This window comes from Haliotis asinina, chromosome 9 (genome assembly GCF_037392515.1).
Source record: "Haliotis asinina isolate JCU_RB_2024 chromosome 9, JCU_Hal_asi_v2, whole genome shotgun sequence".
Taxonomy (NCBI): domain Eukaryota; kingdom Metazoa; phylum Mollusca; class Gastropoda; order Lepetellida; family Haliotidae; genus Haliotis; species Haliotis asinina.
The window spans coordinates 3,609,793-3,636,851 of NC_090288.1; the positions used below are offsets into that span (position 1 = coordinate 3,609,793).

At 38.6% G+C, this 27,059-nt stretch overlaps 1 protein-coding gene across 1 annotated transcript; it reads right to left on the minus strand.

The window, feature by feature from the left end:
• Positions 1-268: 268 nt before the first annotated feature.
• Positions 269-26,734, minus strand: LOC137295945 (serine/threonine-protein kinase Nek4-like). Its single transcript, XM_067827541.1, has 18 exons — positions 26,154-26,734; positions 24,034-24,300; positions 22,861-22,961; positions 21,135-21,231; positions 20,018-20,125; positions 19,255-19,412; positions 16,234-16,556; positions 15,177-15,361; positions 14,409-14,582; positions 13,150-13,323; positions 12,250-12,307; positions 11,365-11,447; positions 10,997-11,130; positions 9,980-10,045; positions 6,476-6,660; positions 5,801-5,858; positions 5,204-5,285; positions 269-4,786 (listed from the first exon to the last, which is right to left on the minus strand). The coding sequence occupies exons 1-18, from the start codon at positions 26,244-26,246 to the stop codon at positions 4,691-4,693; spliced, it is 2,442 nt and encodes an 813-aa protein (XP_067683642.1). The 5' UTR covers positions 26,247-26,734; the 3' UTR covers positions 269-4,690.
• Between the last annotated feature and the right edge of the window lie 325 nt (positions 26,735-27,059).

Below are 27,059 nucleotides of genomic sequence, written 5' to 3' on the forward strand. Positions count from 1 at the left end.
CTGGTGAAATAACAGGCCCTTATTCTGTAAAAAGTCACACATTGTGCACTGCCCTCATGACTTCTAACTTATGCAAAATAAGTTTATTGTATGGTAGTATGTGATACAGGAATGAAACCAGCCAAAACATACGTTTTTAAAATACATAGAGAACAATAGGAACGGAAATTGGTGTAAAATTTCATTTAAAACATGTTTCTCCAAAACAATACTTCTCTAGATGAAGCTTTGAGAAACTCTCAACTGACAGGAAGACCTTACAGGACTCTGACTGCACCTTTTGTGATGCTATGGCTAGAGAGTAATGTTAGTAACAATGTCTTCAAATTATCAGTAGATTTCTTTACGGTGGTTAGAAAATGCAATATAACACAATCATTTTTCTTAATAATAGAGGTTTGGCCCATAAGCTTAGGTTTGTAGGTCAAAAATAAAAATACTAAACAACACAATGTGAAATATTAATACTGATTTTCAAAAATATTTAATGTGCAAGTAACAATGGAGAAGGATTTGTCCTACTTTGTGTTATAAACAATATCTATATCTTTTTAACAGTGCAGGGTACAAGCAACACTGTCTTCCATTTCTAATTACATTAATTCTTTTACATATACATTTTGTCCAGAGTGTGGCTTCATCAACCATGTTTACAAATGTCTGGCTAAAGGCGAGTTGTTTCATTGTTTCAGATGTTGTTTAGAAGTGCTTTCTTTATGCTTAGTCTGAAGGTGTGAGTCTGGCTTCAACAACTGACAGATACTACCATAACAAAGTAACATATGAGGATGACTCAAAACATATTGATGAACAAGCAGATTGTGATGCATCATGAACATTCTTAATGATGGTACAAGCAATCAGTTCATTCACCTGAAAACAACTCCTTCCGTGGCAACAGGTGCATCCATGTATGTATGAAGCAGTTACTGGCACCTAAGCTTGGCACAGAAGACACTGACATGGTGATGTGATACTGTTTCTAAACTCATACACACAAGAAACTGTACATGTGGTAGTGCAATCATGTACAAGTGACAAGGTAGTATGCTGCTTATAAACTGGCCTACAGTTTGGTCTGGGGACACTTTCTATTGCAATGTCGTAACCATGGTAATAAGAGCCTCTATAGGTATTAATCTTCCACGAACATTACATCAAGTCAATGGTCCTGTTCGCCCTGCCAATGTTGTACTCATATAAGTTTTGTTTTGTAACACCACACTCGATAATAACCCAGCTTAACAATGGCAGTCTGTAAGTGAGTGAGTGAGTGAGCAATGTTTTATGTCGCTTTTAGCAATATTTCAACATCACAGTAGGGGGACACCAGAAATGGCTTCACACCTTGTACCCATGAGGGGAAAATAACCCTGGTCTTAAGCACGACAAGCAAACACTTTAACCTCATGCCTACACCCCACTGCCCTTATTATATCATGTACAAGACTCATGGCCCTAAACTACCAGGTTGTGTTCAAATGAGTAAGTGGCTGGGATGTTCAAATGAAGCTATGAAGTGACAATCTACATATCACACATTGTCAGTGGCAGCAGGACTAGCTTTATCATGAAAACACGTCAGCAATCTGATCTGAAGAAGGTATTTATGGTCATTCTTGATAACCTTGTACAGACACAGAGCATTTGTTAAGCTGTAGTTGAGGTCTACATATGTGGACCGTTGTTTGCACTACTGTAAATCCTGAGTTAGAATGGTTTCAGGATGCTTTTAGAAATATTCCAGAACTATCTCAGAAGGGGGACAATGTATCCATGTGCGGAATTAAACCTGAACCATTGGTGTGACAAGTAGAAGATTCAACCACTAGCCTATCCACCTGTAAATCCTGAAATCAATGAGTCATCTATTTCATAACCCAACTTTGGCTTATTAATATTGTTACCATTTCTGCGGATAAAGAATACTAACATTTACTTCACAAGAAAAAACTTTCTCCACTTGACATATTATCCAGCAATAATGAAATTAACAGCAGAGATTCCAAATATCATTCTAATGAGATAAGACAGACTAACTAGAATGCTAGCAAGACATGAAATGATACTCAGTTCTGATTGGCTGAAAGCTCATCAAACCCTACTTAAATAGCACTTTAAGGACTGCTAATTAAAGTGACCGCCTCACCACGTATGAATAAAATGAACTCATGGACCCTTTTGTTTGTAAATGTCTTTGAGGAAATCAGTTCCATCACACCATCTGTGACCGTACCAGACACTGAGTAGCATGTTACTATCCTGGTCAGCAACACTAGTGGATGGATTGAATTGGACGGTTGTTAATACAAAACACGGTACCTCAACACTTGTAATAAATATCTGAATTTTGTAAGAATAGACACGGCAAGACACCAGTCACAGTTTGTAACATAAATGGGCGGTATGAAAGTGGAAAATGCAAAAAATGCTTTCACAAAAATTGAAAATATTGAAATGTTAGGTTAAACATAATAAAGGCACATCCTAGAGCTGCAAGTGGTGTTATTATAAAGATACCAATTCAACAGCGCTGTTGTACATCGGGCTGTTACCATTCACTTGTGAATTCGGTGAATATCAAACACTAGCCCTTAAAAAATCAAATTCATTACCTGACATCACTAGAACAGACTTTGTAGGGGAGTATTTTCACCTGAAATTTGTCTGTTATTGATTAAAGTGAGATATCTAAAATGGAACATATTCATGTCAGGCAATATGCACTGGCCAATGTCATGACACATTAACACTTCAATATGGTCAGAACATTTCAAAGAATTGCTTCACTGAATATAACAATGCATGTACATCAATTGCTGACTTGTTATTGTATTTCATCACCCATATTCTCCTCAGAGTGAATTCACCGTAACCATGGTATCATAGATGCAGGAGACAGTATAGTCTACTACCTGGACGGAGTGACAGAACCACTTCTAGTGTAAATAATTTCATAATCTTTACATCTTTGGAAAATTATATTAATGATCTACTAAAAAAAGCGCTTTTGTTATTAAGTAGAGCCAAGACACACCATACATACAGCCAACTGTTTCTAGAAACTGACAAAGATTGAATGACTTCTGTGTGAACACATCCCTGAATCAGCTTACAAAAGCACTCTTGGCACAACTGCAAGTCTATGTATAAGTATGGGAGTCATAGTGTTACAGTCACTACAAACTCTTATCCATGAGTTGCACCATGATACTGATGATCTACTCACCAATGTTCGCTGTTGTGACCACTGTTTAGCAAATCAAAAAAATACATACACAAAGAGAGCCCAATATTTCTGGGTACTGGACGGACAGACATGATCTTTGAAACTATGCAAATAAGGTTCTGTTGAGATTGGGTACTGTACAGATGGTGAATGGTAAAAATACATCTTGCATCTCATTGTGTCATTAAATACCACTAAATAAAGGTGAGTATATGGTTTTACATTGCTTTTCAAAAGTAATCAATATTACGGTGGGCAAAACCAGATACTTCAAACACTGTACTAATGTGAGGATAAAGCTGGATCTTCAGTGTAATGAGCAGTTGCTTCATCGACCAACAACCATCCCCTTCCATGATGAACAAGGAAACTTCTCACATGACATGGCAAAATAATGATCATCTCCATATATCCTGTGTACTGATCTCTATTCTGTAACAATGTGCCACTCAAAAGTAGGGGATATTCCATCTTGTGAGCATATCACCAGCCAATGCAAATGCGTATGAGAAAAGGAATGAAATAAATTGTTACATTTTCCCTTAATATCTCTCTTCATCATCTGTTTCATACTTGTCTTCATCATTTGCATTTTATCAATCCTGTAAATCCAATATTCCCTCATTTTTTGTATATACACCCTGGTCCTATTCACTGTCAAGGCTTCATTTGGATTCATGATCAAAGGACAGACACATCTTGTAGCTGACATTCAAGTCTGTCTTTGCATCCAATGCAAGAACCCCACCGAGTCACATCAGTGTGTACACAGTGAGTACACGTAAATTAGATAAAAATTTTCACATACACTATGAATGCTGAAAAGCTTAGGGTTACATTTTTCACATTCATTACCATAAAGAACATAAAAAATTCTAATAAAATATCAACATACCTTATCACAACCTTCAAGTTAAAGTTCAAGATGGAAGGATCACCATATTCAAATATTCTCAAAGGCCCATTTTATTATGAACACTGCCTTTACCACTATTGTTAAAAATTAAAACATGAAGTTCACATATGTTCAACAGTATCACATGGATGTTGCATAATTATGACATTCTTGGGCATTGTATGTATCTATAGCACAGAACATCACAAGCTGATTAACATCAGACATACTTGATATACATGTCATAACATGTTGATATGTTTAAAACTGCCCTTGTTTGTGGACATAAACAGTGTCCCAGCTGTCATGACTGATCTTGTGAATAGTGAACTGTATAAAGTTGTCAGAAAACAGGTGCACATCCTAATAATTCCTCATTGCTCCGCCTGTGCAATACTGTCAGTCAATGAGCACACTGTTGACCTGATGGTTCTGTTCTCTGTTGATGACCTGGGGTCTCAATCCCCCAGGTCCAACCTATGGATGATGGTTTGTCGAACATTTTGGATCATTCTATGTAGAACATTTGTGGGTATCATTCTGTAGAATATTTCTGCTAGTTGGTGCTATGAGAAGAGGGACTCCTCACAGAACTTCAGCTGCCAGATCTTGCCAGCATACAGGTCAAATTTCTCCTTCCCCAACAACTCCACAAGGCGGGGCTGAAACAAGGACAAGTAACTCAAATATGAACATATTTGTAATTTTAGATTTATTTACTACATGTCCAGTCTCCTTCAGATATGATCAAGTTATTTAATGCAACATTGTACAAATTGAACATGTTCAATTTGATATGGCAGACAACCAGACATTTTTGTTTTTGTTTTGTTTGCCCCACTCAGCTACATTTAAGCTATGTGGTGGTGTGTAAATAATTAAGTCTGGATCAGACCATCCTGTGATGAACAGCATGAGCATCAATCTACACAGTTGCAACACAATGCTATGTGTCAACCAAGTCAGCGACCCTGGTAGTTGCCCTCTTACAACAAACATGTTAATGAAGACCACTGTGCATAGTTCATGATAGGACACTGTATATAGGGAACTGAGACATAAATCAACATGGCACTTACCTCTACTTCATCATCTTCAATACGCTCCAGTATCTTGTATGCTTTCTTCAGCATGTCATAGCCAACGCCGGTAACACAATCCCTGGAATAAACACCTCTCTGTATACAAACAAATATCAAATCTGCATATTTCTGTGTACTATCTGTGGCAAATTTTAATAATAATTCCAAATATGTCACTCAGTCTTGATACAACAGAGTACAAGAGGTACAGTAGCTCATCTGTATTCAGTGTTTAGGAGTGAGTGGGTTTAGTTTTACAACACTTTCTGCAAAATATTACGGCAATATCATGGCAGGGGGCACCAGAAATGGGATTCACACACTGTATCTATGTCAGAAATCGAACCCGGGTCCTCGGCGTGACCAGTGACCACTTTGACAACAAGGCTACCCCATTGGGTACAATGTGTAGAGACCATTTCTGGTGTCGCCTACCATGATCATGTAGAATCATACTCACTTTTGTTATTACTGAACCACTCATTATCCGTTCTCTTGGGAAACCCTCGAACAATCTGACCATGAATGTGATTCCCACAAGATGTAGATTGAAAATGGAAGTAAAATGGATCATTTAAAAATCCCAGGACTTACTTTTGTAAAAGACGTATTCTTTCCATCAATCTGTTTGTACTTGTGAGTGTTTCAACGCCTGTAAATATAACAGACCAAGAAGATCAACTCAAAAGTTGCTACATGACAGAAATATGTGACAAATAAAGGTCAGCATCTAAATATTGCAAATCATGAAATTAATGTGAAAAATGTGAGTTTTAATAAAGAGAGAAATGTGTATTTGGAGTCTTCTGGACATACATGTATGACAGTTTGTCACAGCTAGTTTACTATTAGTGGGTGAAAAAAATAACATAAACATCAAAGCTCACAATGAAAAATATTTGACTGCCTTAGTTCCTGATTATGAAGACTATCACATGTTCACATCAGGGATATGATACAAGGTGATGATACGATAAGTATCAGGATACGCTGGACATGATACAACACATCAAGGTGTTCATGATACCAATATTTCAATAGCTGGTTCAAAAGAAATGGCATTGCATGCTCTTCACGGATTTTCTATGCAGTCAACTTTTCACGATGTTTCACAAATTAAAGAATGAGGAGCATCATTAGGTGTAAGTATTTCAAAATGTGTATCATCTTGTATCGATATAGTTGTGTTTATCATGTCATAGCCTGAAAAGTCAGTTCACCCAGAATTGTTTAACCCCAACTATAAAGACTGTAACCATGACAACTCACTAGGCATCGATGATGATTTGTGCACAGGTTCTGGCTGCACAGGTTCCGGTTCAGGGTGGTCATTGCCGTTGACTTTGCTGGGGGAGGGGATGTCGCTGCTGTCGTCATCAGACTTGTCCTCTTGCTTGTTCATCTTAAGCGTGGTGTCCAGGAGGGAGATGAAGTTAGACATCTCCTTCTTTTCCCTGCAACACCGACAAAGTGATCAGTGAAGTGAAGAGCTGGTGTACAGTCAGGCCGCGTTAATCCAGACACTTCTGTTTTCAACAAAAGTAGTGAAACGTACGGACTACTGAAACTTCCCTTTGACATGGCAATACAAAAACATACGAACAAATGCTTGACGAGATATTTCTTGTAGTGGGTCTTAAATGTTCTTATGATGCCAGCATCCATTGGCTGAATGTGCGATGTGGTATTTAGGGGCAAGAAATGAACTTTCACGTTGGTCAGTTTGACAGTGGCACACTTGTGACTGGCAGCACTGTCACAAAGTTAGATCACGTGTCGACCACATGATCGCATCTGTCCGTCAAATGATCGTAGCCAAACACAAAACATATCTGATGTCATCCATGTCTACTTGTTAAACCGATATCAGACATATATACATTTCTGGATTAATGTCTCTTCCAAAACATTTGGGACGTCACAAATTTGCGATGGCAAACGGCATGATTTTGACCGATCCAGTGCCAGCCATCTTCTTGGTTGCCAGGGCGTGATTTGGTCCGAGTTTATAAAACAACCTGCTCTACGCCATTATGACTGACAAGTGTCACGTGCAGGTGATCTCATTTTGACACGATCAGTGTTTCATACAGCAAGTAAGCATGACAGGCATTACTCAAACTAACCAAAAGTGAGACCTAGTAATTGATCAAAATCACAAACAATTACCACTGAATGGGGCTCACGGTGTGAGGGGATTATCCAAACCTTTTTGATGTACCTCGGAATTAATGAAGCAAAACTGTGTAATTAGCTAATCTGTTACCGCTAATCAAAGTCCGGATACGGAGAGTGAAGCACCGGATTAATGAATCAACAGGTAATGAGTCTACATAGTAAACAAGATTGCTTACAGCTAGTTATTGTTCGGATATCGCGGGAATCGGAATGTCGGGGTCTGGACTAATGCAGCCTGACTGTATGTTGAAACAACATAGTACAATGTTAAATTGACAGTTGTTAGGACAAGATTTAATGTGAAAGTAAGTCCAAAATATTTACAACAAAAAAATTCTCAAATTTTCAATACTTGCCCACCGGGGCACTTATGTACTTTAAATATATACTGAGAGGAACAAATAAAACATTACAGGAAAATTCAAGTATTCCTTCAATATTTTCCAGTTTTTATCACCAGCTTTGAACAGTGCTGTGGTGATCAGTCTAAGTAAACTTATCCTCAGTACTTTTCGTTATACTCCACTACTGAGTCTAACCTTATGGGAGATCGTGTCACAGTGTACGTGTCACGGTGTACGTACAACCATGACAACGGAGAGTAAACAGTCGCTCAAAATAGTGTTTTTGGCAATATTCAAGGATGTTATCTTGCGGAATTATTAGCTAATTGTAACCTTGTCATCAGAAACCCCAAAGCGCATACACTTTGCGGATTTTTGTTTGTGGAGAGATCTGTGTCAGTGACCTGAATATTTTGAAAGTCCTTCCGATCCCTAAATAGTAGCCATTGTCTGATTGGTTATATCTATTTAACCATCTTGCTTTTGGTTGGATGGTTATTGGTGACTCAAAGGTTACCTAACATGACCTTCTACTAGGTTTTGTTAGACTCAGTGGTGGAGTGTAACGAAATACACTGAGACTAAGTTTACTTAGACTGCTGTGGTGAGAATGTTATTACTGGAGAATATTAAAGGAATGCTGTGAATTTTCCTGCGATCCTCTATATGTTTCTCAGTATATATTGATGAATCAACAACTTTGTCAAATTCACAACAAAAACGAACAAAAGGCCTGAAATACATACTTCAAACATCTACCACATATCTAGGACAATAGTCTGATAAGTCCTTCAAAACTTACATGCACCTGATTCTATGGATGCTTCACCTCCAGTAATACTTCTACTACTAGCAACACACTCCTGATATGCAAAACCTCCTTTCAATCACAAAAAAAACCATCAAGTGTTCAGACTTGTAGATGTTACTGAGAACTTGATACCCATGAAGACCTGGGTTAGAACTGGTCAGCAACCCATGCTTGTCATTTGAGACAACTAATGGGATCACGTGGTCAGACTCTCTGACTTGCTAGTCAGATTGTATCCCAATTACGCAGATCAATTCTTAAAATGTTGGTCACAAGGTTGTCTGGTCCAGGCACAATTATTTATAGACTGTCGTCATATAGCTGGCATATTGCTGAATGCTGAGTGCGGCAATAAAAAATGAACAAAAACAAACAACTGAAAACTTGATGATGACAGATTTCCTTTGTCACACACACCAAAACAGGAGGTTTCAAATGTTGAAAGTTTCTGGCAATAAATGATTCCATAACCACCATAAACTGAGATCAATAAACATAAAGTCTAATCAAAACAGATGAAGGGGATCCCTGCTAATACTACTGGTGCAAGAGCCCTATACCACAAGAGCCCTATACCACAAGCTACTATGGCTGTGCAACTGTCCTAAATACATATTGAATATGGGAGTTGGTCTTGTCACTTCTCATTTGTGCAGTGGGTAGAAGGTGTCATTCAAAATACTGATTACCAAAAGCATTCACCCAGCATTGTTGTAAGCACCTCTACACATGAAGCCTTAGCAGTTCACACATATAGCATGCTTGAATTCCTCTTGGGGTTAATAAAGGCATCCTTCACCATTCATTATTGTTAATGATAAACATTATTCAAACTAAGCCTACAAATCTGCATATTACAAAAGAGAATAGAAACAGAAGGTAGTGTTTATCACTGATTTTCAAAAACAAAGTCCTTCACTGACACTTTAATACACTTTTTCCCCTTAAATATTCCATCACTACCTTTTCCCCTCCATACTTAATATTTTGTGAAAACAAAAAAACACCATTTATTTAAATTTGGACTTTGTATTTTGTCATTTTTTATCAGTCATAAAACAATTAAGGCAAGTAAAGTAATGTTTCACATTCTTGAACTATACTAGTTACTCCATAAAAAAGACCATCAAAAAAAAAAAAAAGGACGAAATCTAAAATAAATGCAGGAATCTATTTACCAGTGTTCCTAATTTTCATTCTTTACTAATCAGTTTTTAACTGTAAGGTTTTTTTGTCTAGACTTAATTGTGAGTGAGTATTATTTTATGAGAGAGAGACAGAGGAAGAGGGGGAAAGTGAGAGAGGGAGGGAGGGAGAAGCTATTTCTAGCTCAAATAGAACAATCGTTAATCTGCCACATCAACAAAGCCTTTTGAGTGCACAGTACAACATGCTTCCATACATGCAGCCCTTTCCTTGAGAGCAGTTGTGGTAAAGTACCTATGGTTGACGACGTCAGTGTCACATGTCACACCACTGTCAGTGAGCAATGAGTGAATATGCCACCTGTGGGCAACAAAATCACATACAAAATACAGAAAAACAACTGAGATCTTATAATTTCAAGAAGGAACATGCAAAAAGTAGTTCAAGAACAATACAAGAAGAAAGATTTAATAAAGATAATATATGCACAGGAACCAAACTTGAATCGAACAAGACACACATATACCAATGAAAAGGAAGTCGAGCACAGTTGTCTCATATTTCTACCGTTAAAATGTCATGCCACGATATGTGAGTATGTGTTAAACAATGTTAATTAACGGGCAATTGGTTTTCTCATAACCAGGAGTAGGAGAGCAAAATGTCATCATAACATACTTTTATTCAAAGATATAGGCCTTCATTGATCTTTGTCCGGTGGGTGGGTGGGTGAGTGAGTGAGTGAGTGGGTGGGTGGGTGGGTGAGTGAGTGAGTGAGTGAGTGAGTGAGTGGGTGGGTGGGTGGGTGAGTGAGTGAGTGAGTGAGTGAGTGAGTGAGTGAGTGAGTGAGTGAGTCTAATCCAGTAATATCACCACAGGGAACACCAGAAACGTTCTTCACACAAATGCTTCAATGACTAGGCTGCCCCACTGTCCCTTTACCTAGATAACATGTTACAGATAACATGGCTAACCCCCTGAGGCACACTGTATGGACTACATACAGATTGGTCAATGTCAAGGTTAGACAGGTGTGGCACAAATGGCAGGGTGTAACACATCCACAAGATAGTGGAGCTCTCTTCGATGGTCTTCTAGCAGATAAAAGTAATGCAGAAGCTGCTCAAAATGCTTTGCCAACTTTAACTGAAATGAATGAAGTGTATATGTCATTTGGATAATATTACTGTTGATGAAGCAGGCAGAGATCTGAACCAAAAGGGCATCAAGGTTGACAGTAAATCCCTGCACCCTAAAACTCCCCGGCTGACTGAGACAACAGTACTATATACGCAATTCTGATACCCATACCTTCGCTTCTCCTTCTCCTTGGTTTCGCTTTCTATGGACTGGGTCAACTCTTCCGAGGAGCTGCTGGACTCTGCATCAATAGATGGCTGTCGAGGTGGCTTCTTTGGGAGAGGCCTCGACCTCACTGGGACCTCCTGAAAACATGAAAGCTTGGTGAGGCATCAGACAGCCTAGTCTTATAAACCACAGGTTTTAAAGCTGGCTACTGGTATATAAAGATTGGAGTACTTCCTGTTAGAGGTCACTTCAGAATGATCTTTCATCAAGCCAATCAGACTATTGCTCACAAGAACGTGGAAGTGATACTCAAAATGCATATTTCAAAATTATGCAATAAAAACACCAGAAAATCTCTTGTTTGCCTATACCTTGCTCTTCTCTGACTTAGTAAGTCTGTCAGATGACCTTCTCTCAACTAGTCGGATCCTTGCTGACTTTGGTTGCTCTAGAGCTGAAACATAACACGTTATTCTATGTAATTGCCATAAGATATCATTGCTTGCTTGGTCGGTTGCTTTCTTTGTTTTGTAGAACAATGCTCTCTATTCCAGGTATAAGGAAGGTGTCTGTAAGTAATCCAGTGTGGACAAGACAAACAGTCACCAGCATCATGAGCGTCAGATATTGGGAGCATATTCATCACCATGATAGTGCATTGAGTTTAGTGAAAAAGTGAGTGATTTTTATTTTTCAAGCTCCACTGAGCAATACTGTAGCTATATGGCAGCAATCTGTAAATAATCAAGTCTGATCCAGACAATCCCGTGATCAACAGCATGAGCACTGATCTGCAGAAATAGGAACCGAGGACGTGTCAACCAAGTCAGTGAGCCTTACCACTTGATCCCGTTAGTCGTCTCAGACAACAAGTATAACTGCCCTTTATGTCAAGCATGGGTTATTTTACCCCGGACTTTCACACGTCACAGTTTCGTAATAAATAAGGTGGAAATAATATAATCTTTAGTTGCTTAAAGCTAAAATGCAGTAATATTACAGCCATATGATAATGGCCAGTAAACAAATGAGTCTTGATCAGATAATCCAGTGATCAATATTGTGAGTAGCTATGCATACCATATTTCATAGCAATATTCCAGCAATATCATAGACGGGGACCAGAAATGGGCTTCACACATTATGCTCATGTGGGGAATCGAACCTGGCATGAGGAATCGCTTAAACCATTTGGTTACATCACTGCCCAATTAAAAGAGTAATCAGGAACATCTGTAAGAGAGTAGATGACTTACAAACAGCAGCAGGGTTCTTTTGCCTTCTTCTCTCACGTGCTGACAAGTTGGGTAAACTCTGAAATCAAAGTTATGCAATAAATACCTATTTTCTGCTAGGTGAACAGGGGCAATTGTTATCAAATTCATTTGTTCAAGGTGAGACCATATAGGACCTTCATTGTGGGGCAGGATACAAGTCTTAGAAACCCTCAGGAGTTAAGCTACCAAACAGTCACCTTTCCATAGACTCTACATAACCAACATTGCCTAACTCAACTGACCTGTGACTTGAGCTCTATGCACAAGACCACACACCATCAAATGAGCATGTATTGCTAAGGTGGATGTTTGCCAGTTTATCAGTGAGCGACTATAGTCTTACGCCACTTTTGGCAATATTGCAGCAGCATCACTGGGAGGGGACACCAGAAATGGGCTTCACACATTTTACCTGTGTGGGGAATCTAACCTGGGTCTTTGGCATCATGACCCAACACTTTCACCACTAAGCAACTGTACATCCCACCAGTGTATCAGACCCACAATTCATATGCAACAATTCATATGTAAAAAGCCACTTAAGACTTCTTATAAGCACATACTATACAGCAACATTACATCTAAGACCTATTAAAATATTTTTGAACTGTAGCCTCAGTTTTTGTACAATATGATTCTGTATCATTGTGTAAATACAAACTGGCTTAAAAACCAACTGTACAAAACATGAATCAATGTATTAATTCATTATCAGTCATGTTAGATGTAATGACAAGTTAATGCTATTCCACCAAACCTAAAACACAATAACATACAAACAGGTTTAATGACAAGTTCACATATCCTGTAGATCCATGTACAGCTAAAACATTTCTACAATCACCATTTTCTACATTAAGACAACAGTTAGCCTCTAACCCTGGGAGTTTCAAGTTCTCCTATATTGGCATTGTCCTCCTTGGAGCTTGATACACTGGAGGACTTGGAGGATGAGCTTGAGGACTTGTCCTCCTTCCGCCTCAAGTCCTCCCTCTTCTGGGGAAGTCCAGAGCTCTCCTCCACCTTTGGCACTGGAAGCGGCCGTGGCGTTATCTGTAGCACGATCACTATGATAAGGATATGGTTTATAACAAGACGCATTAAGAGGTTGAGCCTTTGAAATTCAGGCAAGTCAACAAAGTGTGCCATCTCAACTTCAAGTGTGTAAAATTTTGAGCCCTTGTATTCCAGTTTGCACAGTGAGTGAGTGAGTACGTTTTTACACCGCTTTTTAGCAATATTCCAGAAATATCACAACGGGGGACACCAGAAAATGGGTTCCAGTTTGCAGAGGTAATGACAACAGCATAAAACAGCAACCCATTATACTGTGTCCTAGATCCATTCAAACAATGTTAATAAAAATGACTGGCATGAATTAGAAATTGCATGTTACACATGCAAAGGGGATTGAAACATCAACAACATTTCTGGATCTATGTGTTCCATCATGAACTGCAAAGTTTTCTGATGTTTTCTTTACAAAGAGAATGGCAAACACAGATTTATTGCCGTTATGAAAATCTCTCTTCTTTCAAAGTTATTACAATTGTTATACTAAAGTAACCTGACATGGTGGAAGGAGAAACAGCAACTGAATCTATGAATCTGTATGAAAACAACCTGGTTATCTTTACCATAGTCAGTCCTGGTAAATGAAACCTGTGAAGATCAAGGTTAGAACTGATCTTCAGTAACCCATGTCATAAAGGGCGAGCAATGGGATTGGGTGGTCAGGCTCAATGACTTGATTGACAAATGTCATCGGTTCCCAATAGGTCAATGCTCATGACATCAATCACTGGATTGTCTGGTCCATGATCATTTACTAATCACCACCATATAGCTGGAACATTGTGGAGTGTGGCCATAAACAGCAAGCAGCCTAATAAATGAAACCTTGAACCTTCAACAATCCATGCTCAATATGAATACAAAAATGTTGAAATTTTCTTCTGAGCAATGGACTTGTTTCTGGACGACATCAACTATTTCTCTAACTCCTTAATACTTATTTTTCACACCGAGGTCATGATACACCCCCCTGGACTTTCATGTTCAGTTTTAAATACTGTTAAGTCCACTGAAAGATGGTCCATGTCTCCTATACTAGAGTAGTTCATGCAAGCATCACTCACGCTGCTCCTGCTGCTGCTGCTGCTGTTACTATGGTTACTGGCCACAGATCTGACACTGGCTGTAGACTCGGATCTCTCTGGCTTCGACTCTCCCGATAACTTGTTAGCACTGTCTACTTTTCTCCGCAAGTAGCTTTCCTTCTTTGCTTTTTCTTTCTTTGGAGACTTCTTCGACTGAAAATTCAAAATTCAACTTAAAAATGTCATCAGTCTTTCCTGTCATGTGTGATGTTTTCGTTTGTTGATTAATGCTGCCCTCAGCAATATCTTTGCCATTTGGAGGTTCATGTGTCATCTGACTGACAGTATGTGAGTGTTATTACCTAGTTGTTTGACTGTTTGACGGACAAGATGTCATAATGGAAACTGTGAAGATAACCACAGAATAATGTCTTTATCATCAACCTGTAAACTGTATGCTAGAGGAAGGGGTCATGTGACTGGTTACAGGGAGGATAGAGGACAGCTGTTAAGTCAAGCATGTTTTGGTATAACTGTGTCAAGTGGCTCTGATAACTGTGAAGATAACAGGAGTGGTAACAGGAAAATCTATTTTCAGCTGAAAACATAATATTATTTCAAGAAATGGGAATTCCGGGTTCCTCGACAGATTTAGACGATTCAAAGACTTGATTAATCTGAAATAACATCTGACAAATCTGCATATCCACAGACAAACAGCTCTTAGCTATTTCACATAAATATTATGTTATCACGCAACTCTGACAATGATGATGACAACTATAGCTGATCATTGTTATCGCCTACCTGTTTGACTGTCTGAGGTATGACGGTGTCATGTGACTCTGATGACCCTGATGATGAATGCATGTTGGGTTCCTCATGTTTCTCATGGATGGGATCGAGGTCAGGTCGACCTGCGTCAGAGGGTTTTCGGCTGTGACTTGATTTCCTTTCCAACACAACTGGAGCATCACCAGCACTTCTGTCATCTAAAGATCCAGCAGAAAAACGTTTAATCTGCTGCATACCTAGGACGCCAATCACTGGCGAAACTGATCTAACAACTGTGAAGCTCCCATGCTATTCATAGCAGAATACATCCTCTATAACCTCTGATTGATATGATTATAAAACTTTACTCTTTCACTATAAGCACTGTTTTGCTCATACTATCAATCACTTGTTTTCGTGACAAAGGCACAATCACTGAATCTTGGAAAGTGACACTTTACTGATTTAGTAAGTCAGTAAAGTTTTACAAATTGTAAATTACTACAGCTATTCAAGAGAAGTGAGGGGAGTGTGGGTAGTGAAGTGGAGTGTGGGTAGTGAAGTGAGGGGAGCTTGGGTAGTGAAGTGGAGTGTGGGTAGTGAAGTTAGGGGAGAGTGGGTAGTGAAGTTAGGGGAGAGTGGGTAGTGAAGTGAGTGGTAGCCCAGTGGTTAAAGTGCCATGCCAAAGACCCGGGTTTGATGCAGTGTGCCCATTTCTGATGTCCCCTTCTATGATATTGCTGGAACATTGGTTAAAAGTGGTGTCAAAACTAACTCACTCACTCACCAAGAGAAGTGAAATTGCTTTATAACAACCTGGGCTTTTTATACGTTTGTCCACAAACAAGAATGATTCAAATGCCTGAAAAATATAAACTCATGGAAACAAATATGGGAACACATGAAGAATACAAGTGTTAATTTAATTATTTCTAGAATTTCACCCACAGGGCAATACATACCTTTTCAAGAAACCTGGTAAAAAATAAAGGATAACTTGTACTTTCAAGTGTTCCCTTATTTGTTTCCATGAGCATATCTCACAAATGTGACAAAGAAATTATCAAAGATTACTAACACTCTGTCTCACCTTCAACTGGTATACTGACAGGTGGTCTACTGTCAATGTCCCTTGCTGCAGGAGGTAATCTACCTTCGACATTGTCCCTCTCCACAGGTGGAGGTGGGGGCGGTCTGCTGTCAATGTAGTCCCTCCCAGCTGGGGTAGGCCTACTGTCAATGTTGTCCCTGACTGCCACAGGTGGTTTGCTGTTAGCCTCTCGTGATGGTCGACTACTGTTGGAAGGTGGCAATGAGCGACATGACTGGGCAGATGATGGCCGACTGGAGGAAGCAGAGTTTGGCCTGGTACTGGAGGCAGATGGAGGCCTTGAATTGGAGGGACGTCGACTACTGCAGATGAATTATGTGAGATATGTTTTGCTTAAGAAGCTTAACAAGGGCTAATTCTGTTTCATTTAACTTATAACTGCTAAATTTACACAACTTTCATGTCGCTTAACAGTCATATCATGTATGCGTCTCACTTTGGGTCATGGAGGATATAAAGAGAAAGTTGCTCATTGTGTATCATCACTGTGTCATCAGTGTAAAACATTGGACACGTAGATTCGGAAACTACCCCAGAGAGCATTGAAAATAAGGCTGTATCTAAGGGAAACTAATTCTTTCCTTTGCTCTAACATTAGACTCATGTTTGAAAGTAACAAACAAACCCATTTAAACTGAAAAGGGGAAACAGGAAGACCGAGAATCCTGAACATGAGGAAATCTGCACTGCAGAGAGGGTAGGGAAAATAATGTTGTTTAGGGACTGTGAGACAGACTACTCTGTAACATAGCTGCTCAAGTTACAAAAATACCAGTAATTAAGTAATCATTCTTTCTCTCAATACATACAAGCCTGAGTACATTTTCGATACCTGATCATTGTTGCAGTGTGGTGAACAGGACCATCTTTTTCTTTGTTGTTATAGTCACTACTCTTGTATCACTCTATTTCATACAGGAATACTGATACCTTTGTAGCAGCATTTGAAACAACCACCAGCAGGGGTTGTTTTTGTATCGGAAAGGCCCTTTCTAATATTTGCTGACCCTTGTGGCCTTCTGCAAATTATCAGTCTTTTTCAATAAGAGAGTACCGGACTGCTTTCCCAAAACTTTATTTTTCATTATTAACACTCCGGAATCATCCATGATCCATCATGTTACGATAACTTACACTTTCACTCCCTGGTATTTCAGTGTTTATGCACAGGAATGTCAACACCAGTCTTTGACAAATAAAAACGTCTCTCTCTGCCACAGGCTTCGCTAATTGTTTTGTAGAAACAGTGTGAAACAGTGTAAAACGTAGTCTATTTTGTTTTTATTGGTTTGACTTTAACAAATTGGTCAACTGGCACATTAAAGTATTGAAAACACCGCTTTGTTGTGCTTTGTATTGATTTCTGAACTTAAGTAGTATTAGAATAGAATTGTTAATTACATCATCTTTCTTTGTTTATGTCACAGCTGTTCTTTTACGGGCTGATTCCAGGTAAACATCTAGTTTTAACTTGAGCATCAACATGTAACACTAACAATACTACATTATTACTAACAATGCATGAATAAAAACATTAGGATAAATAAATTGCCTAACAGAATTCAACTAAAATTTTTTATTTAAAATAGAGATCCCTCAAACCTCCTCATTCCTGTAAAGTGAGTGAGTAAGTAAGTGAGTTTACTCTTATGCTCAGCAATATTCCAGCTATATGGCAGAGGTCTGAAAATAAATGTGTCTGACCAGACAATCCAGTGATCGACAACATGAGCACTGATCTACACAATATTGGATACAAGAGCACGTTTCAAACAATCCAAACTTACAACTAGCATCAGTTGCTGAGGACCAATTCTAACTTGGATCTTCACTGGTCCAACCTCGATATCTCCAGGGTATACATTCCGATATGTCTCCACCATACCCTTATGCATCTACGACTCAGCCAGATGGATTTATTACCTTCCTTGTTTGGCTTTTAGTTAATCAGGTACAAATCACAACTCACATTCGCTTCATAAATTATCTAACCAATTACACTTGGCAAAATAAACCAAGTGGAGGTTTTCTGAAAGAGGTAGAAGGAATTCTTGCATATGTATCTCTTAAGTTTCTGACTTGTAAATTTGTATGATTTCCCCCCAGTCTAAGTAAACTTATCCTCAGTACTTTTCGTTACACTCCACTACTGAGTCTAACAAAACCTTACGGGAGGTCGCGTCAGGTAACCTTTGAGATTGACCACAGCTTACCAAATAGCGAAAGTGCACATTCGCACATACCTACTGAACTTTTCATCTCGAAAAGGTTTGTACCCAAACGATTCCGAATGCTATTTAGCGTACGATCGCTTCTGGGTGATGCACACGGCGTACGTAAAGCCATGACAACGGAGAGTAAACACTCGCTGAAAATGGTGCTTTTGACACTATTCAAGGATGTTATCTTGCGGAAATATTAGCTAATGGTAACCTTGTCATCAGAAACCCCAAAGCGTATATACTGCAGGTCAAATGACTGTGTTATTTGCGGATTTTTGTTTGTGGAGAGATCTGTGTCAGTGACCTGAATATTTTGAAAGTCCCTTCAATCCCTAAATAGTAGCCATTTTCTGATTGGTTAAATCTATTTAACAGTCTCGCATTTGACTGGACTGTCATTGGTTGCTCAAAGGTTACCTGACGTGACCTTCTACTAGGTTTTGTTAGAGTCAATGGGGGAGTGTAACAAAATACACTGAGACGAAGTCTACTTAGACTGGATTTCCCCCAAATCTCAGTTGCACTGTGAACAAACCTTCACAGCTGTGACCGCTATCTTTGTTGACACTGCCAAGCTCGGCTTAGTGATTGGCTACTGTGAGAAGGCAGAGCCAGCAAAGTCAGGAAATAAAATAATCTGGCTGACCCATAGATGTATCCACGGTATAGTAGAGACTTATCGGAATGTACAACCTGGAGATATCGAGGATGTCACTGGTCTAAATCTAGGCAAAGTAATTTCTATTCAAGAAACTCCAGAAAACAGCATATTGTCTACCTTTTCTTTGTATCTTCTAGAAATATTGCAATATTTTTCTTAATGTAGGGATCTCTGAGTATCCTGTTAACACTGGGCCTCTTCTCCGGATCCTGGTGTAGCATCAGTTTAATCAATGATGTAAGCTCGGTGCAGTACTGTTTTGGCATAGCTGGCATCTGAAAAGGATATACACGTATGTCCAGTCATCAGGTAATGAAGTTACTCCATTATGCTCCTGAATGCCCACAAGAGAATACCTTACTGAATCATCCCCAAATGGAAACAACTTACCGCATAATCCCAATAGAGGAATAACGTATTACATCATCCAAATAGGGAATAACTTCCTGCATCATCCCAAGGGAGGAATAACTTACAGCATCATGCCAAAATGGGAATAATTAAAAACATCATCCAAATAGAGGAATAACTAAAACTACATCATCCCCAAAAGGGAATATCTTACTACATCATCCCTATAGGGGAATACTCATTGCATCATTCCAATATGGGGAATAACTTACCGCATCTTTCAAAAAGCTGATAAACTTACTGCATCATCCCAATTGGCAAAAAATATCACTAAGATTCTCTCAGTAGAAAAACATCTTCCCTCCCCTTTTGTGCTTACCAACCAATCTTATTTTAGAACAATGTTTCCAAGATCTACAATCTGCTGTTTTCAGTGGAGATGAAGAAATATTCCTCTAGCTTCAGACTTGGAAATATATCCATATCAAGTCACGTAATATATCTGTTTGGAATTGTTCTGTTTTCTTACCTTGCCTCGAAGGATCTTATACACCAGGGAGTTCATGTCCTTGGCATTGAAGGCATGTTTCAGGGTAGCCATCTCATACACACAACAGCCCAAGGCCCACACGTCAGACTGAAGCAACAAACAATATTCTGTTACAGATGAGAATAAATGATATGGAGTGTAACATCAAGATGACGATTATAACACCCTTTCATCATCCTGCTTGAGTGCGTGTGTGAACATATGCTGCTTATAAAATACTTGTTGATACTATTCTGCAGTTAAACCTGAATATCCAGCTCTGCTACATTATCATCACTTCCAACAAACCAATGCTTGTTTTTCTCCTTAATCATAATGCCAAGAAAAGGCAGGGAAACAAAAAGTTCTGCTTTCTTGCACCTTTTGGTATGATATTGACAGGGGATATCAACAACAGAGTATGAAATAGCATCTGCCCGGCTGCCCAATGCTTGCTAGTTACTTGGCGGGATTAAAACATTTCATACCCGGCCCTGTGCACAAATACATTTTCCATGGCTATATATTTGACGATGTCATTGGCTACAGGAAAGTTTTTGAAAATAATTTACAATTGTGGTAACTAGATGATGTCTGTATAGTTCATGATCAATCAACCTGTAACTTCCACAGATCAACCTGTCCATTCATCTAACACCAAATGTGGCTGGTCTAGTTAATAATCCTGTGGGCTTCCTGTCTTTTTGAAGGAGTTTCATTCACTGCCAACAACCTTCACTCTCATGGCAATCTGATCACACATGCATGTTGTTACACCATTTCAGTTTTTCATAGATATCAACCTTGGACTTTTACACACAATTTGCTGTATATTTCATAGCAAGTATCCTCCAGACCTGTGGTAAAGTATGGAGGCTACCACTGCCTTTGTACTCCATGTTGCTTCACTGAAAAGAACATATTACATATTTGATAAGAAGTATCCATTCTCCCTGTGATACATATGTGTGGAAGCCACAATTGTCTTAACAAAGGAAACAAACATGAAAACATTGTTACATATGTCATTAGACATATCCTCCACCTTTCCCAACGTATAACATGGATTCTATAACTGTCCTAAATGGTTCTGCTAAACAGGATTTGTTGGCATTACCTTGTGGTTATAGGGTTTATTGGAGAACAGCTCCGGACTCATATAGTAGGGTGTTCCTATCAGCGTTGTTGCCATATCATTCGAACTATCTAGCACCCTGAAAGACAAAACAATATTCACAAACCAAAAATACTTAAGTTGGTGTTAATTTCCTTCTAGTTTTACACTGCAAACAGCAAGATTCTTGTTATCTCATACATGTGTCACTGGCCAAAACATAATCAACTCTTCTCCACTAAAAATTCAGGAATTAAAAGAGTTTTAAAGAGGGAAGTTTAGTTTTGCAGCTGTAGAGAATGTGGTGATGCATGTCGAACCATACATGTTACAGTTAAACAAGCATGGAAGGAGAGGCTTGTGGTTGATCTGATTTGATTTTCCAAAAGGATGGCTTCAATCATATTTGTTGTTTAATTCCACACAAGCAATATTGCAGCAACATGAATATTTGAATCAGGACATCCAGTGATTGATTGAGTGAGCATTGTTCCACACTGTTTTTGAAATATTTCAACAAAAGCATGCTGGAACACACCAGAAATAGGCTTCATATATCGTACCCACTTTCCCAGTCTAAGTCAACTTAGCCTCAGTACTTGTCGTTACATTCCACTACTGAGTCTAACAAAACCTTATGGGAGGTCGCGTCAGGTAACATTTGAGATTGACCAATCAGAGCACAGCTTACCAAATCATGAAAGTGGACACTCGCAGATACCCTTTGAATTTTTACCTCGAAAAGGTTCATACCCGAACGATTCCAAATGTATTTTAGCGTACGCCCACTTCTGATTGATGCACACGACACACGTTACAACCATGGCAACGGTGAGTAAACAGGCGCTGAAAATAGTGGTTTGGCAATATTCAAGGATGTCCTCTTGTGGAAATATTAGCTTATGGTAACCACGTCAACAGAAAAGCATATATACTGCAGGTCATATATATATGTGGAATTTTGGTTGTGGAGAGATCTGTGTCAGTCACCTGAATATTTTGTAAGTCCCTCCAATCCCTAAGTAGTAGCCATTGCCTGATTGGTTAAATCTATTTAGCCATCTCGTGTTTGATTGGATGGTCATAGGTAGTTCAAAGGATACCTTAAGCGACCTTCTACTAGGGTTTGTTAGACTCAGTGGTGGAGTGTAACGAATAACACTGAGACTAAGTTTACTTAGACAGCCCACTTCCCATGTGGAGAATTAAACCCAGGTCTTCAGTGGGATAAGCGAACACCTTAACCACTAGGCTATCCTACCAAACCAAGTGAGGGATGGTAGTGGGAATTGTTCTATGTAATTGGTAATAGATGACATTCATTCAACTGGGTAAAGTCAAGACAATTGATCCATTCACCTCAATAATCACCCTTCATGACAAAGATTGGCAGGAATTTTTTTTATTCCCACCTCGAATCCTAATGAATGATGTGCATGAGTTGCTGGGACAAACACTGCTTTGGAACCTCCAGATGTAAAAGTGCTCATGACTGTTCGAGCCCCTGACATACTGGATCTTTTTACAGGTGAGTGAGTGACTTTAGAGTTACTCCCTTTTAGCAATATTTCTGCAATATCACAGCTCTTCACACCAGAAATGAGCTTAACACATTCAATATCATTGTATCCATGTTGGGAATTGGACCAGATTTTTGTGTGTTATGAGCAAACACTTTAACCACATAGGTATCCCACCGACCGTTCAATTGAAAGAAATCAAAACTAACCTTGCTATTCCAAGATCTCCTACTTTGATTATTTTACTCTTTGTTAAGAATATATTCTGTGTCTTTAGATCTCTGTGTAGTATATTCCTCTCATGCATATACTGAAAAAAAAAACAACACAAATACAGTAAGCAGTGGTGTGCATGATTAGGAATAGAAACTTAATAACACTGTTTGGTTACAACATGATACGCTTGTATCATTTTTATTTCATGAGTTGATATTCTTTGTTATGTACAAAATTAGTGGTCTCTTTGGGGTATTTCTATAGCCTTGGTACTTACTGAAACTTGCTTTTAGTGTTTTGCATTGTATCATGAGCCCTCATGTCAGGATACATGTATCATGTGTATTCATTATTGTAAACCCACTAGCAAAATATACAGGATTAAAATCTCAAGTGGCTATTCCAGGCATAACTTGATCAGTCAGGTTGCCAAATCAGCTAAAGTTAGTTCATGCTGCATGAACATCTGGGCTTAAACATACCAGATGTAAAACATCTGATAAAAATTACAATATTTTACCATAACTGGTGAATGGTGAAGTTTTAACCCAGACAAAACAGCATCCTGGGCACAATTTAGAAGCAGACTATGAAAAAAGTCCTAAAATTGTATGTTGTGCAAGAAAATTAAAAACGTTCAGCACAAAATTTTACGTATGGTATTATCAATAACACGATTTTCATATTGATAATCATCAATGGTCTTTCCTAGAGACAAGATTTCTGATTACTGATAAACTTAGTAACATTCCAGATATAAGGCGATGGTCTGTAAATAATGAAATCTGGACCAGACAATCCAGTGATCAACTCAACGAGCATCGACCTACATGATTTGGAACCAATCACATGTCAACCAGGTCAGCAAGCCTGACCACCCAGTCCCATTAGTTGCCTCTTATGACAAACATGGGTTACTGAAGATCACTTCTAACCCTGATCTTTATGGGTTTGTGAGACAAGGACTTACATACCCTCACAAGGGGGCAATAATTTTATGGTACTTTCGCCCTTGTTGAGGGCATCACCACAAAATATTTCGGTTCTTAATTATCCCCTACCTTTGTAAAAATAATTAACTGTGTACATCAAAATTAGTCCAAGAGACGTACTGGTCAAAACAAATGTCTGCAGTAAAAGAAATGTGGATTGTTTTGAAACCTTACCTGCATTGCCATGGCAATCTGTACAAACCACTCGACCACTTGTCTTTCTTCAAGTAGTACACTTTTCTGTTCTTTAAGTTTCGTATAGAGATCACCTCCCTCACAGTATTGCATAGCAATATACAAATATCCTTCTCGTGTTTCAAACGAGTCTTTATACGATACAATATTTGGGTGTTTCAGTTTGGAGAGTAGTTTAGCTTCTTGTTCAGCAGACGTCCTCTCTCTTTTGGACGCCCGTGACAAGTTCATTTTCTTCAACACATACTGAAAGAAAGAATTATAGTTATTCAGTTTACTTCTGACAGCAAACCTAAGCTGGTGAATCATGAACTTAATTTCAAGCAATCCATAGATTAACACAAATGAAGTGGGAAACTTATGATAAAATCACCTTCTGCAGTAACCATACACATGACTGGTCATCACACTGCAAAGAGGCCAGGTGCTGTTGCATCAAATGATCTTAGTGCTAGGGTGATTGTAACTCCCATACACTGAAATAGACTTACGACTGACATTGAGCTAAAGCTACTTTGTACAAAGGCACCCAAGATCCTCTTTGAGCTTGACTCCTTACCACATGTACACTACTCCTACAGCATACAGTATAGGTTGTTCATGGTCACGAGGGGACCATAGGTTCAGGGGAACATAAACAAACATCAAGGGTACCTCAACGCATCATTCCCAAGGGACCAGTGAACAAGGTATTCATCTTTTCAAACACCTCCATGTTAATTCTGAACTGTCTGAAGCATGGGTATCAGATTGTACACTTTAGCCAACCTGTGTGAATCAAACGATTCAAATCTTGCTGTTTTTTCCTGCAGTGGGGTGTATGGCAATACATCTCACTTGTACACAGTATACACTGAAAATAACAGAATTGTGCTCAGCCAGTCAGACAGCGACATTTCTGTTTGGTAAGATAAACATACATGATACATTGTCCATATAAAATTTTATCATTTTAATCATAGTAACATGAGTTCTAATTTTTATAGCAAGTTTGGGAATTTTGTGTCATGAAGGAGTCATACTTAAAAGTGACAGCAGAACATCTTTCCTTCCGAAGCATTCAAAAATGGTGTTTCAAATTAACAGGACATTGGGTCCAGCAAGTCGAGTATAATCCCTGATACTGAGTGATATGATACTGTTCATATATTAAAATAGAACATGTAACATTGTATGATGACCAAGATCTCTTATGGATAAATCTTCTATTTATCTTCTACACACAATGTTCTTCTACACACAATGTTTAGGGGTCATTTGAGATCCCTTCACCAGGTGAACTCTCAGCAGAGCTTGGCTGCATTTTCACATTGAATACACACTGCTGAGTTCCAGATAAGATTTAGCTCATGTGGGTACTGAATCCACCGTACTTCTTTGGAGTTGGTATTATGAATGTTGAGTGGGTATATACCTACTGCTTTCAAATTTGTGGGTATTTCAGTGATGTTACTCACTTACGTACATGTCATTGAGTAAGTTTACTATATTAGCAGGTATGTACATACCTCATCCAAACCAACATAAATATAATGTTTCTTCATAACAATCAATGTCTTTATCATTACTCAAGCAATTTTCTGCATGTATATGTTCTAATCATTTTGCATATCTAACATTTTTTATGCACAATTGGTTCACAAGAATTATTTTTCAATGCATAATTGGATTTTTTTTATGCATATTTTACCATGATACACAGCTTATCTGGGCCACTGCAGATTCTATTCCCAGAACAGCACTCAAGTGGACCCCACCAGGAAAAAGGAAACAAGGAAGGCCAAGAACAACATGGCGCAGGACAGAAGCTAAATGAGATGGGAACATCAGTAGGAGAGGCACATGTCCTCACACAGGACAATAACAAATGGAGAGAGGTTGTCGCAGCCTTATGTCCCAACAGGGATGAAGAGGATAAGTCATATGTGATAATGATTGAAACAATGTGTTGTCTCTTCTTCTTATATGACAATAAGACATTGAGAAAAAAGGTTAAAGTTTTGAGGATCACATATTAATAAACATTTTGCTGTAAGCATTAATGAGACAAAGATTTTGACAGAAGGTAGACATGGTAAAAACATGGATATAATTCATACCTGTTTTCGGTCTTTCTTGTGACGAACCAGCCACACCTCTCCATAGCTTCCTTTTCCAACAACTTTCACTCTATCAAACTCATCAAGTGACATTTTCTTTTTTTGGTGCGTTTTTCCTGGTATTCAGTTTACCCCTTTGTCACTAACAACTCAATAAAAACATTACTTCAGAAATGACTCAAGTCTCCTCATTTTCTCTTTTGAGCATATGGTGTTCATGGCAGCTTATTAAAATCTGGGACAAACATTAGTCACACGATATTCAGAAGATTTCTCAATACATGTGACTCCAAGCAACACATGACAACTTACGACCATTGTACAAATATTTGGCAACAGGACAAGATACTAAAATACCGTTTTACGAGAAGTTAGCTCAATGATGTCATCGTAGCGACGTAAATTAATCTTTTCCCAGTTGATTTTTTACCGATTACGTACAAACTAGACATAAGTGGAACAACGAATACTGGCATTTTCTTCCAGTTGACACTTGTCTACAACCATATCGCTTGTTGCCAGTGATGCTTTCCGAAATATGGATACTCGCTGTGCATGTTGGGATATGTTGTAATACAAACGGGACTTTATCTTGGAGATAGTGCCGTAAGGGAGTTAACTCTGCTCAACAGGTACTCGTCACACATGGGCAGATAATGGGGTCAGCAAGCTGTTCAATAGCTAACAGTAATTGAGACGCATTTACAATGAAGCTAATTAACTCGATTGAACACCATTATGTAACTATTAATTAAGTACTGCTAATAACATGGTTAATTGGATCTTGGAATATCCTGTAGCCAATATCTCATCTGTCTTAAATCCAGCATTTCGAACCTCAATACTCATTGTTTGTGTCATTTTATAAGTCTTTCGTGAGTTTATTCACAAGATCAATAATGATCT